The sequence below is a fragment of the Bison bison genome, unplaced genomic scaffold, assembly GCF_000754665.1.
Source record: "Bison bison bison isolate TAMUID 2011002044 unplaced genomic scaffold, Bison_UMD1.0 scf7180017864223, whole genome shotgun sequence".
NCBI classification, from domain to species: Eukaryota; Metazoa; Chordata; class Mammalia; order Artiodactyla; family Bovidae; genus Bison; species Bison bison.
This window is the reverse complement of record NW_011494795.1, coordinates 1,280,610-1,292,731: the sequence shown is the minus strand read 5'-3', so window position 1 is coordinate 1,292,731 and position 12,122 is coordinate 1,280,610. Positions and strand designations below refer to the sequence as shown.

Below are 12,122 nucleotides of genomic sequence, written 5' to 3'. Positions count from 1 at the left end.
AGACCCTGCAGCGTGAGGAGAGGGGGACACTTCCAGCAGGCCTCTCCATCCTCGTCCCCTCCCTCCGCGGCCCGCCACGGCTCCCGTTTGACTCAGCTTTGGTCTCCAGTGACGGACGCGACTGAGAACGAGGGAACCTGCTCGGCTTCCCCAGGGGGATTAACCAGCTAAGGGGGCCCAGAGCGGGAGCAGGAGCCGGTCAGGCCTGCGGTGGGCAGGGCCTTCAGGAGTCCCTGTCCGTGGAGCTGTGTGGGTAACGGGGACGGTTGTGGGGAGCTGAGGTCGGCACCCTGAGTTCCACCCCCCGGTCGGGGCGGGTCATGGCAGAGCAGAGTGAGCCACCGCATGGGCCGGCATGGTCTCCCAGATGTGGGGGGTGTGGCCACCCAGGTCGCCTCCTGAGGGCGGAGGCCCTGCACTGTCAGCAGGGGGGCTCGTCTGGGCCCCGGGCACACAGGGCCACCAGGAGCGGACAAGCAGAGGGCGAGCGGACATGCCCTCTCCCTCCTGTGTGGGGCCCCGGCCTCACCCATGTGCCCCCAGTCCTCGTGCGCTCTGGGTGACGGGGGGCAGCGGCAGGACCGGAGCCCTGTGTCCCAGGACTCTGCTCACACTGTCCCCCTCGGGGGGGGCCACACCTGCCTCACCCCCAAGCCCTGCCATGTTCTTGATGCCCCCTTGGGGTCCTCGCACAGGTCGGGCCGGTGGGAACCCACATCTGGGGTCAGGCCAGGCCCCAGCCCTCAGCCCCCAGCCCAGTCGGGTGCAGCCCACCCACATCTGGTCGCAGGGCAGCCGGCGCTCAAGGCCCTCGAGGTCCGGACTGGGCTCGCTCACAAAGATGTCCCCCTTGCAGGTGACGGACCAGATGGCCTGTGGGGAGGGGCGGCCGTGCATCCTCCGGCTCTCGCAGCAGGACAGGTTGAGCAGGGTGAGCTGGCGAGGGGGCAGGCGGGTCAGCGAGACCGGGCTGGCCCCAAGATGGCGGCCCCCGCCCCCGCCCAAGGGACCCCCGCCCGCTCACCCAGTCACTCATGTCCTGCTCGGTGGCAGCGGCCAGGCGCACGGGCCACCTCTGCCGCGGTCTCTCGGGGGTGTACAGGGCGAAGGAGTGCTTGGCCTCACTGAACACGGGGACCAGCGCCGTCACCTCGTTGAGGAACACGTGGATGTACTGCATGCAGAGCGGGGGTCAGCGGGACCCTGGGTGGAGCCCGGCGCCGTGGGGGAACAGGGACAGAGGGCCTTGGGGGCCCCAGAACGATGGGGCTCCGTGCGCAGTGGGAGGCACGGCCACTGTGGGGGCTCGCTCCTGAGCAGAAACCTGAGTGACCTTTTTGATGTTTAGGACTGGATTGATTTGGTTCAAACCCCAGCCCTGGTGGGAGTTTGACTCTGCCTCCAGAACCTGCTCCCTCCTCTGGAACTGGAGGGCCGGCACATTATGCCCCCACTGCCCAGGATGCGGCCACCAGCTCCCTTCCCTGGAAGACCCCTCCCCTACACACGGCACCACCCCCCACGCACCTCCCCCTCCCCTAGACACCCCACCCCATTCTCCCCTAGACACCCCCCCCGTACCTCGCCCCTCCCCAGACACCCCCCACCTCCCCAGCCCCTCCACAACACCCCCACCACCTTCTTCTCCTCATGGACCACGTAGTAGATGAAGAGGATGCTGTCCTGAGCCCCGTCATGGCCCGTGAGCTGCTCCAGGGCCACGTGGACATCCATCCACTTGTGGGGTTTCCAGTCACACCACCACTGCAGGGCCCCAGTCTTCACCCACACAGACTAGGGCAGAGCCGGGAGCACAGGGGTACGGAGTCACAGGCCGGCCCCGGGGGCCCCAACACTCCAGCCCTGCACCCAGCACCCCAGGGCCACCCTGCTCCCTTCGTTGCCTCAGGGGGCGCTGGCCCCCCCCCACTTCACCCTAAGAACAGAAGTGACACCATCAGACACCCGCCCGGAGCCAGGCCCCCAGCCAGCAGGTTCTGTGAGTCTGGGGGTCAGCACCCCACTACCCTCTGCACAGGGTGGGGAAACTGAGGCCCCGGGCGGTTCTGTGCCCAACGCGGGGACCCACACCAGCCAAGACGGGGCCAGGTCCTCTGTGCTGGGAGCATGGTGAGGCCGCGTACAACTCTCCTCGGGGCAGGCGTGCAGCAGGCACTTAATGGATGCCTGCTGGAGGAAGTGCCCCGAGCGTTGCGCACCTGCTCCACCGCTTGCTCGTAGTGCTGGAAGTTCTCCAGCTCCCGCTTGGTCCTTTCCGTGAGCTGCTGGAAGATCTGCTTCCGCCAGGCGGCCGTCTGGGCCGGTGTGATGGACAGCGAGAGCGTCTGCACCGAGGGGCACAGGCCTGCCGGCCAGCACAGCCTCAGTGCCGGGCGGCAGGCCAGCCTCAGCCCTTTCTTTCCGGAAGGCTAGGCTAGCATCTCTGTGAAATGTCCTGTGAGCCCTCCCTGCCGACATTCACCCTTGTAGGGAAGCTGGTGTCCCCCCACGTCAGCCTGGGACAGCCGCCCCTGCTGGGACGGGGAGGAGAGGGGTGCCAGGCCAATGCCCTTCCTTTTGACTGCCCGACTGGTCGCGGAAGGCTCCAGAAAGACGGGCTGAGCACGGTGGGGGCGCCAGGCTTGCTCCAGATGCCCCCGGGTCACGTCCGTGGCGCTGGGCGGCTGCACTTACCCGACTGGGTGGTGAACCACTTCAGTGTGGTGTGGGCCTCCACGGCACAGCCTCCGCCGGACACCCAGGCCCACAGTGCGTGGCAGTCGGCGCTGTCCGGCTCCTCCAGGCCTAGCGGGAGGAGCCTCAGCGAGGAGAGGTCGGTGGCCTCCGGAAAGTTGGCAGTTGCGTGGCTGGGCCCTTTCCAGGACTCCTTCCCACGCAGCCCAGCTGGGCTGGAGGCAGGGCCGGGGACCTCCCAGGAGGCATCCGTATCGCCGGGACCACAGGACTCAGCACTGCCCCTCACTTCGTTGCCAAAGAAGCAGCCGGCGCTGGAAGGAAGGGGGCAACCTGTGACTCCCTTGGACACATACTGTGGGACCCCCTGGGCAAATCACTGCCTCTTTGCCACAGACACCAAAACCTTCTCCCCAGGGAGCAGGAACCCCAGGAACTTGGAAAGGTCTCTGCGTCACACCCGGACCAACCAAACCAATGTATCTTGGGTGGAGATCTGGCAGCGTTGTGGCTTTTTTATTGAGGGATGTAAAATGTACCATTTAAAATTATAAAATGCAGTGGCATCATGTACATTTGCAGTGTTGTGGAACCACAACCAACTTCCAGAACCTCACTGCCCCGGATGTAAACTCTGTAGCCATTAAAGAGGCCCTCTCCACTCTCCTCTTTTCCCCCTAGCCGGCTCGAAGTCTCCATGGACCCGCCTGTCCCTGACACTTCACACTCATGGCATGGTCAGACTGTGGCCTTTTGTGACCACCGCCGCTTAGTTTAATGATGGCAAGGGTCATCTGTGCTGTAGCGGGTGTCAGCTCTTCATTCCTTCTTATTGTTAGATAATATTCCATTGTATGGATACACTGTTTTATCCATCAATTCTTCCACTGACAGACATTTGAGTTGTTTCCACATTTTGGCTATTGTGAGTATAAGGGGTGCGTCAGTCGCTCAGGCGTGTCCAACTCTTTGCGACCCCACGGGCTCTAGCCCACCAAGCTCCCCTGTCCACGGGATTCTCCAGATGAGAACACTGGAGTGGGTTGTCATTTCCTTCTCCAGGGGATCTTCCTGACCTGGGGATCGAACCTGCGTCTCCTGCATTGGCAGGCGAATTCCTTACCACTAGCAACCCCTGGGAAGCTCATCCGTGCTGCGATAAATATTCGTGAACAAACTTTTGCTTAAATGTCTGTTCGGTTCTTCTGGGCCTCTTTCTGGGGCTGAAACTGCTGGGTCCTGTGGTAGCTCCGTGGTTAGCCTCGCGAGGAGCTGCCACGCTGTTCTCCAAAGTGGCCGCCGCGTCGTTCACACCCCCAGCAGTGCAGGGCAGGAGGGTGCTGGTTTCTCCACATCCTGGCCACACTGATTCTGTCTCTGCTTTTGATTATAGCTGTTCTGGTGGGTGTGAAGTGGTATCCAACGTGTTTCGTTTTGTCTTTGTAATGTGGTTTTGTTTGTGTTTCCCTCATGCCTCGTGACGTCAGGCATCTTTTCCTCTGCTTGTGGCCACTCACGTACCTACTATGCAGAAGCATCTGTTCAAGTCTTTCTCCTCCCTGCTTTTTCTTTTCGTTTATTTGGTGCCTTGGGCCTTAGTTGAGGCGCGTGGGACCTTTGATCCTCATTGTGGCACGCACACTCTGTTTTTAAAAATACGCGTTTATGTATCTGGCTGCATTGGGCATTGGTTGCGGCACGCGAAACCTTCGTTTTGGGATCTTTCTTTGTGTCTCATGGACTCTCTAGTTGTGGCACGTGGGATCCTAGTTCCTCAACCAAGAAAAGAAGGGCACTGCAGGGTAGATCCTTAGCTGTGGGAGCTCCAGGGAAGTCCCCCCTTGGCCCTTTGCAGTTGTTTTTATCTGTTGTTGAGTTGCAAGAGCCCTTTATGTATTCTAGATAGTAAGCCTTGTCAAATATATGATTTCCAGTATTTTCTCCCATCCTTTCGATTTTTTCATTTTCTTGAAGTGTCCTGAAGTGAAGTCGCTCAGTCGTGTCCGACTCTTTGCAACCCCATAGACTGTAGCCTACCAGGCTCCTCTGTCCATGGGATTTTCCAGGCAAGAGTACTGGAGTGGGGTGCCATTTCCTTCTCCAGAAGTGTCCTTAGAGGCACAGAATTTTCTTAATGTTGATGAACTCTGACTTATCTATGTTTCCTTTAGTTTCTCGTGCTTTGGGTGTCATATTTAAGAGGCCGTTGCCAAACCCAAGGTCACAAAGATCTGGCATCAATGGTTTTGGAAGTTCTCAGCTGATTCCAATGTGCTGACCACTTAGAAAACTACTGGCTGAAGAGCTGCAACCCGCAGGTAACCCCCCCCTGGCCAGCCTCCTGGCCCCTCTAGGCTGCCGGTGCAGCCGAGTGCTGACCGCTGAGCTAGGGGAGCGGAGGGTGGAGACCAGCGTCTGAGGGGGCCCAAGCTGCAGACAGGATCGCGGGCAGCCCCTGTCACAGAGCAGAGGCGGTGCCGGCTGAGGCGCTGGGTCACCTGCCAGCGTTCCCCTGGTCAGCGGGCAGGACTGGGCCGTGTCCCCCCTCTAACCCCAGGGAGCCCAGGGCGTGGTCCCCAGAGCTAGGGCCGGGCACACCTGGGACCTTGCGAGAAAAGCAGAACCTCGAAAAGGAAGCTCTGAGGGCTGGGCGTGGGGATCCCAGGGAGTTAGGCCTCCAGGAGTTCTGGGCTCAGTCCCAGGCCTCGCCTCCTGCTTAGAGACCCTTCACCTTCCTTCCTGCTCTCCTCTCCTCGGACACAGGGCCTGAGCATCCCGGGAAAGGAAGCCTTTTCTCGCCCAGACCCTGAGGCTTTGAGACCAACAGCCAGCCCACTCGGGACAGCCCCAAGCCCCGTATGGACGGACGCCCTGGCCTCGCCAAGCTGCCCACTCCCGCCTCCCACGCACAGCGCTTGCCCTTGGGCCCGGTAGGACCCCGGCCCAGGAGGGGAGGAGGCCCACTGCCGCAGGTTGCCACGGGTCCGGCCTGACGCCCTCCTGCCTCCTCCCACCCTGCCTGCCCAGCCCGGCCTGCCAAGCCCGTCAGCGTCACCTGTGGAGGCTGAAGGAGCTGCCGGACAGCGAGCGGTCGCCCTCCCGGCCGGCAACGATAACCTTCCACGTCTTCCCGCTGAGCTCGCTCTGGGTGACGCCCTGACGGAAGTACAGGGCCCGGTCCACACAGCCGATGCCCCAGACCTGCACAGAGAGGTACTGCTGAGTGGGCGGTGCGGAGCCCCCTTCCTGTGGGGGGTGGGGGGACCGCGTGGGGCGAGCACCCCGGGTCTAGGACACATCTCGGAGTGTTCCTGGGAAGGGCCTGGGGGCTGTGTGCCGAGTACAGGACTCGGATGCAGGAAGCAGAGGCCAGAGGGGCCGGGGCGGGTGCAGCTCCAAGTCCTAGGGAAGCAGGGACCCCTGCCTGGCTCCACAACCTCAGGCCGACTCAGGGCTTTGGGGCACCAGGGTCCACAGAGGTGCCAGTGCTGGTGGGCGCTGCGTGGGGATGGACTCCCACCCGTGTCCCCATCCTCCGTGTGGCATTTTGTGAGAACGAAGCTGCTCCCCAAGTGAACCCAGAGGATGCTCCTGGTCTTTCTGAAGCGGCAAAATAGCCTTCTTGATTCCAATCTCATTTTTAGGGGGAAGATGGCCAAGCAAGCCTCCTGCCCTCTATCTTTGGGCGCTGAGGAAGGTGGGTACGTGGGTAGCTGAGGGGCCCAGAGAAGGGGCCCTGGCTCTGGGGGTGCCCGAAGGCAGAGCCGTGGCCCCAGGAGACCTTGCTGTGGAGATCATAGCATCTCTGTCACTTGGTCATGGCCCATGGCCTCTGTGATCAGGCCCGTGGGCACCAGCTAGCGCCCACCTCGCCCCTGCCCATTGTGCCCAGCCCACCAGGGCGGGTGAGGAGGGTGAGTGGGCACAGGAAAGGCTGCCACCCCTGCACCCCGGAAGCGCTTTTAGAGCAACGGGAAAGGCGTCACCCGCACCCTCAAGTCTTAAAAGTAGCCAAACCTCTGTCTACGAGGAGGAGGCTACCCTGTAGGACCATGCTTGTGGTGCTCGTGATGCTGGCGAGACACCGCTGCTAGAGTTGGAAAATGTTTTGCCCTTTACCTGTGCGCAAATACCTCTTAGCACGCTTCCCAGTCTCCAGGGTGAACGCCCTGCCCAGATCTGTGCTCTGGGGCTCAGCCAGAATCGGCCCCCCAGCTGCCCTCGTGGGCTTGCAGTGTGTGCCGGCCCTAGCCCCCTCCCCTAGCGGCCTCACGAGCAGGCCTAGTGGAAAGGGACAGTGGGGAGCAGGGAGCACCCGCTCTGAGGCTGCCCCCGCCGACCACGGCTCAGAACCACACACACCTGGTCATTCAGGCCCACGTTCACCATCATCATTTCTCCAAACATCTCGATCCAGCTGGTGCCACAGGGATTGTGAGAGTTGACACCTCTTCGGAACCAAACCTGGGAAATCAGAAATAAACACACCCCCCTGGAGTGCCACTCAAATGGAAGGGTTTTTTTTCTTTCTTTAAAGTCTCAGGAAGAATAAATGAGTAATTTGGTCCTTTGGTTCAGGCCACAGATGAGCACAGCACACCATTCAGAAAGGATGCCCTTGGGCCTCCCTGGTGGCTCAGTGGTGAAGAATCCCCCTGCCAACGCACAGGACACAGATGTGATCCCTGATCCAGGAGGGCCTACCTGCCGCAGAGCAACTAGGCCCGAGTGCCACAACCACTGAGCCTGTCTCTAGAGCCGCACCGCGCCGGGCTCTGCAACAAGGGAAGCCCCTTCAGTGAGAGGCCCGCGCACTGCGGCTGGGGGGCAACCCTCACTCCCTGCAACTGGAGGAAAGCCCCAACAACCGAGACCCAACACAGAAAAAATAAATGATTCTTTTAAAAAAGAAAGAAAAGATGCCCTGGGATGAGAGATAGTGGAAGCAAGAAGAAAAGAGATTGTGAAAGCAACTCAAAATAAGCTTATTTCACTGGACTTGCCTCCGATAAGGTAAAAATGAGCACTTCCTGACAGGAGGGGGAGGCAGTCAGTCAGCTGAGAGTCTGCTTCTGATATTTGGAATGCTGTGGCCTGGTGAGGGACAGTCATTCTGTGCTTGCTACAGGGGTGCAGGCAAGGCGGGGGTGGGGTCACCAAAGAGCTCAGAGATCATCTGCGACAACAGCAGAAAAACGCACAGGGTTCGACTGATGCCGGCTATGTTCTAAAGAGTATAATTTTATTTTTTACTTTTTAACTACTGGCAGTGCTGGGTCTGTTGCCGTGTTGGCTTTTCTCTGGTCGTGGTGAGCATGGCTATTTATAGTTTGGGTACAAGGGCTTCTCATGTGGTGGCTTCTCTCGTTGCAGGGCATGGGCTCTGGAGCTCGAGGGCTCAATAGGTGTGGCCCACGAGCTTAGCTGCTCTGCATCATGTGGGATCTTCCTGGATCAGGGATCGAACCCATGTCTCCTGAATGGCAGGCGAATTCTTTACCACCAGGCCACTAGGGCAGCCCTGAAGAGTTAAGACCACACTCACAAGGACAAAAACTCACATGACCGTCAACATTAAACTGAGCCCTCAGACCCAGCCCCAGGGACCGTCTTACCTTCCGGTCCTTAGTGACGGCCCAGACCACGCAGACGCCCGTGGAGACATGCAGGATCCCGTTTTCAGACGTGGGCGGCTCCACTGTGGACCAGGAACTTCCTACCGGACCCCAGGAGGAAGTGCAGGCAGCCCCCATCACTAGGAGCTCGGGGGTGGGTGGGGGGTTGAAGCCGGGCACCCCCTGCCCGCCTCTCCCAGCACAGCACGCAGAGCCGCCCACCTTTGGGGTTGTTCCTGTTGATTCCTTCCCGAACCAAGGCCTGGCCCTCCCAGAGCGTCACCCACAGCAGGTCGTGGGGCCCACAGCTGATCTGAACCGCCTCCCCGGGGGTGTCCACCAGGGACCACGACGAGCCTTCGGGGTTGTGGTGGCTGACGTTCTCTCTGTACCACACCTGGGAGGCGAGGGATACCAGCAGGGTCAGGCCAGAGCTCCATGCCGGCTCAGCTTCCAGAATTCGGCTGTATCTGCATCAGCCTGTGCACAGCCCAAACGTGGGGGTCTCCAGAGGACCTGGGGTCTCGAGGGCACCATCCAGATCTCCCTCACCTTGTCCCCGCTGCCATCCAGAGCCTCGAGCCAGATCAGACGTCTCCTGCCTATGCTAGAATACGCGACGCCGACACGTGGATTTTGGCGGTCCCAGGGGACAGACCTCTTTTGTCACCTGCTTGACTTGTGAGAACTCCAGCCCTGGCCTGGGTGTCCTGCGCCCTCTAGTGGCCAAATGCTCTCAGCACACCTGTCTCTAAGAGAAGCAGGGGGCTGGGTGGCTAGATAAGAAAACCTTCAACCCTCCTTTTTAGGAACGTTGGACTTCTCTGGTGGCTCAGACGGTAAAGTGCCTGTCTACAATGCGGGAGACCTGGGTTCGATCCCTGGGTTGGGAAGATCCCCTGGAGAAGGAAATGGCAATCCACTCCAGTACTATGGCCTGGAAAATCCCATAGACAGAGGAGCCTGGTAGGCTACAGTCCATGGGGTCACAAAGAGTGGGACAAGACTGAGCGACTTCACTTTCACTTTTCAAACTGCAAGGAGATCAAACCAGTCAATCCTAAAAGAAATCAATCCTGAATATTCATAGAAAGACTGATGCTGAAGCTCCAATACTTTGGCCACCTAATGCGAAGAGCCGACTCATTGGAAAAGACTCTGATTGAAGGCAGGAGGGGATGAGAGATAGTTGGATGACATCACTGACTCAATGGACATGAGCTTGAGCAAGCCCCAGGAGATGGTGAAGGACAGGGAAGCCTGGTGTGCTGCAGTCCATAGGGTTGCAAAGAGTCATACACAACTGAGTGACTGAACAACAACAAAAATGTTCTTTGGGCTTCCCTGGTGGCTCAGATAGTATAAGAATCTGCCTGCAATGCAGGAGACCTAGGTTCAATCCCTGGGTCAGGAAGATCCCCTGGAGAAGGAACTGGCAACCCACTCCAGTATTCTTGCCTAAAAATTCCATGGACAGAGGAGCCTGGTGGGCTACAGTCCATGGGGTCACAAAAGAGTTGGATATGACTAGAAAAACACTTCACTTCAAAATGTTCTTTGCAAGGACTGATGCTGAAGCTCCAATACTTTAGTCACATGATGAGAAGAGCCACCTCATTGGGAAAGACCCTGATGCGGGAAAGGCTGAAGGACAAAAGAGAAGGGCGTGACAGAGGATGAGATGGTTAGATGGCATCACTGACTCAGTGGACACGGATCTGAGCAAACTGGGAGATAGTACTGGAAAAACAGGGAAGCTTGCTGTGCTGCAGTCCACAGGGTCCAAAGAGTCGGACAGGACTTAGCAACTGAGTAACAACAACAAAATGTTCTTTCTGTCCTTAACTGGATGACAGGGAGCATAACCAGATATTTAAGATGGAACCACCTGCTTCTATTGCCCAAACCATGTGGCTCGTTTCATCTGGAGGGGGCGGCATGTCTCTGTGGTCCTGGAGGGCGGGGGTCCAAGGCCTTCCAACCCTGTCACCTCAACTTTTCTTTAAAAATTCTTTATTAGTGAGATTTATTACTCATTAACTTTATAAACTTTAAATTCTATGCTATCTCAGCACAGTACTATAATATTTTTGAAATATGTAACATGGTCTCGCTTATGATAATGAATAAAACACTTCCAATGACTTAGTATAAACACTATTTTCCAAGGGAGAAAAGGGACACTGGAGTGCATAGGTTATAACTCTCTCACCATCGCCCTCATGCGTTCCATGTAATGGGCCCTGTTTGCACATGAAGTTTTGCTGGGTGCTTCTTCAGACAGTTTGCTGCTGCTGCTAAGTCACTTCAGTTGTGTCCGATTCTGTGCGACCCCATCCCTGGGATTCTCCAGGCAAGAGCACTGGAGTGGGTGCCATCGCCTTCTCCTCCAGTGACTAAACCAGCGGCTGGATCCACAGCCCCCCACGCTGCAGAACCAGTCCTGGGCAGCCCCCCTCCTGCTGCCTGCTGGGTTTGACCTGACTGTCTGCCCAACTTCGCCCAAAGCCCAGGTCCTGGTTCCACCTTTAATGGACTGCGGGAGTGACATAGGGGAGTGCTGGCTCACACCCGGCACGGCTCTCAAACCTGTTCTCCCCTCTCTCTGCATCCAGGTAGCCCCGCAGTGGCGCTGCGTCCAGTCCAGCTCCCCAGCACCCTTCAGTGTGGCTAAGAGAAAGCCACTACGGGGTGGCCTCGGCCTGGACCGAGCAGGACCTGGAGGTAGGCCTGATAAACGCCCGCTGGGACTGCTCCAGAGCCATCCAGAGAGCTTTGATCAGTTTGCGTTTAGAGCACTGAGGACTCAGAGTGTTAGATCCCTGCACCCAGGACCGTCTGTGTCGCTGTCACTGCTGCGGCCAGGGGTGGGTTTCGTTTCTTTGAATCACATTTCCTAGATCACAAGCTCCCGAGTGAAGATGCTCCTCTCCTCTCTAAACCTGCCCCCATCCACCCATCTATCCACCCATCCGAAAGCCTTGCATCCATCCATCCATCACCCACCCATCTACCCATCTATCTACCCACCCACCCACCCACCTAGTAATCCACTATCCATTCATCCATATACCTGTCTACCAACCCATCTGCTCATCCACCCATCCATGCATTCATCCACATAACTATCCATCCATTTATACACACACACCCACCTATCCACACCCCTCTGCATCCATCCACTTATCCACCCATCCTACCCACCCACCCTTAATATACTGGACACTCTGCTGTGTGGGAGGCACCACAGGGCACTGGGAAGGGAGCCTAGCCTTGCTCTGAGGAGCCAAGCCTGATGCGACCCAGCCCAGGGTGGGCGCCAACCAAGGCTCCAGGTGCTCAGAGGAGGGACAGGCCAGGACCAGGCACTCAGGGAGCTCAGAGGCCTCTGGGAGGACGAGGACCCAGGGGGTCCCCAGGACAGTAGGGTCGCAGGACGGGGGACTGTGGGGCCCCCAGCGACATGCCACCTGCTCAGGCAGCCCCCACTGCTGGGACAGGACATGAAGAGGGCCCAGGGAGCGCCCGCCTTCGTCCTCCCGGGAGGCCGGCGGGGGCAGCCTCTCCCCCACCCGCTCCGTGGGCGGCCCGGTCCGCCACCTCCCACCCGCAGCTCTGGGGCGGCCTTACCTTTCCCTGCAGGGTCACGGCCCACACGGATAGGCGGCCCACGGGCTCGTCTGTGACCTCCCACCCACCCACAGAGAGGTCACTGAAGGGGTCAGGCAGTTGCTGGGGGTCGTCCTCCGAAGGGATCTGCATGGAAGGGGTGGGAGGCAGGAGGCCTCAGTGCCCGTGGGCGCCTGGGGCCAG

General features: G+C 59.0%; 1 protein-coding gene across 1 annotated transcript in view; it reads right to left on the bottom strand.

Moving 5' to 3' along the window:
• Positions 1-12,122, bottom strand: part of TECPR1 (tectonin beta-propeller repeat containing 1) — a 28,943-nt gene that overhangs the window by 9,104 nt on the left and 7,717 nt on the right. Inside the window, exons 5-14 of the mRNA XM_010845776.1 lie at positions 11,940-12,065; positions 8,532-8,706; positions 8,310-8,410; positions 7,057-7,158; positions 5,750-5,895; positions 2,695-3,008; positions 2,220-2,365; positions 1,639-1,794; positions 1,025-1,174; positions 530-936 (exon numbers count right to left, since the gene is read on the bottom strand). Of these exons, the coding sequence (XP_010844078.1) occupies positions 530-936; positions 1,025-1,174; positions 1,639-1,794; positions 2,220-2,365; positions 2,695-3,008; positions 5,750-5,895; positions 7,057-7,158; positions 8,310-8,410; positions 8,532-8,706; positions 11,940-12,065 (1,823 nt within the window). The remainder of the gene's footprint in view (positions 1-529; positions 937-1,024; positions 1,175-1,638; positions 1,795-2,219; positions 2,366-2,694; positions 3,009-5,749; positions 5,896-7,056; positions 7,159-8,309; positions 8,411-8,531; positions 8,707-11,939; positions 12,066-12,122) is intronic.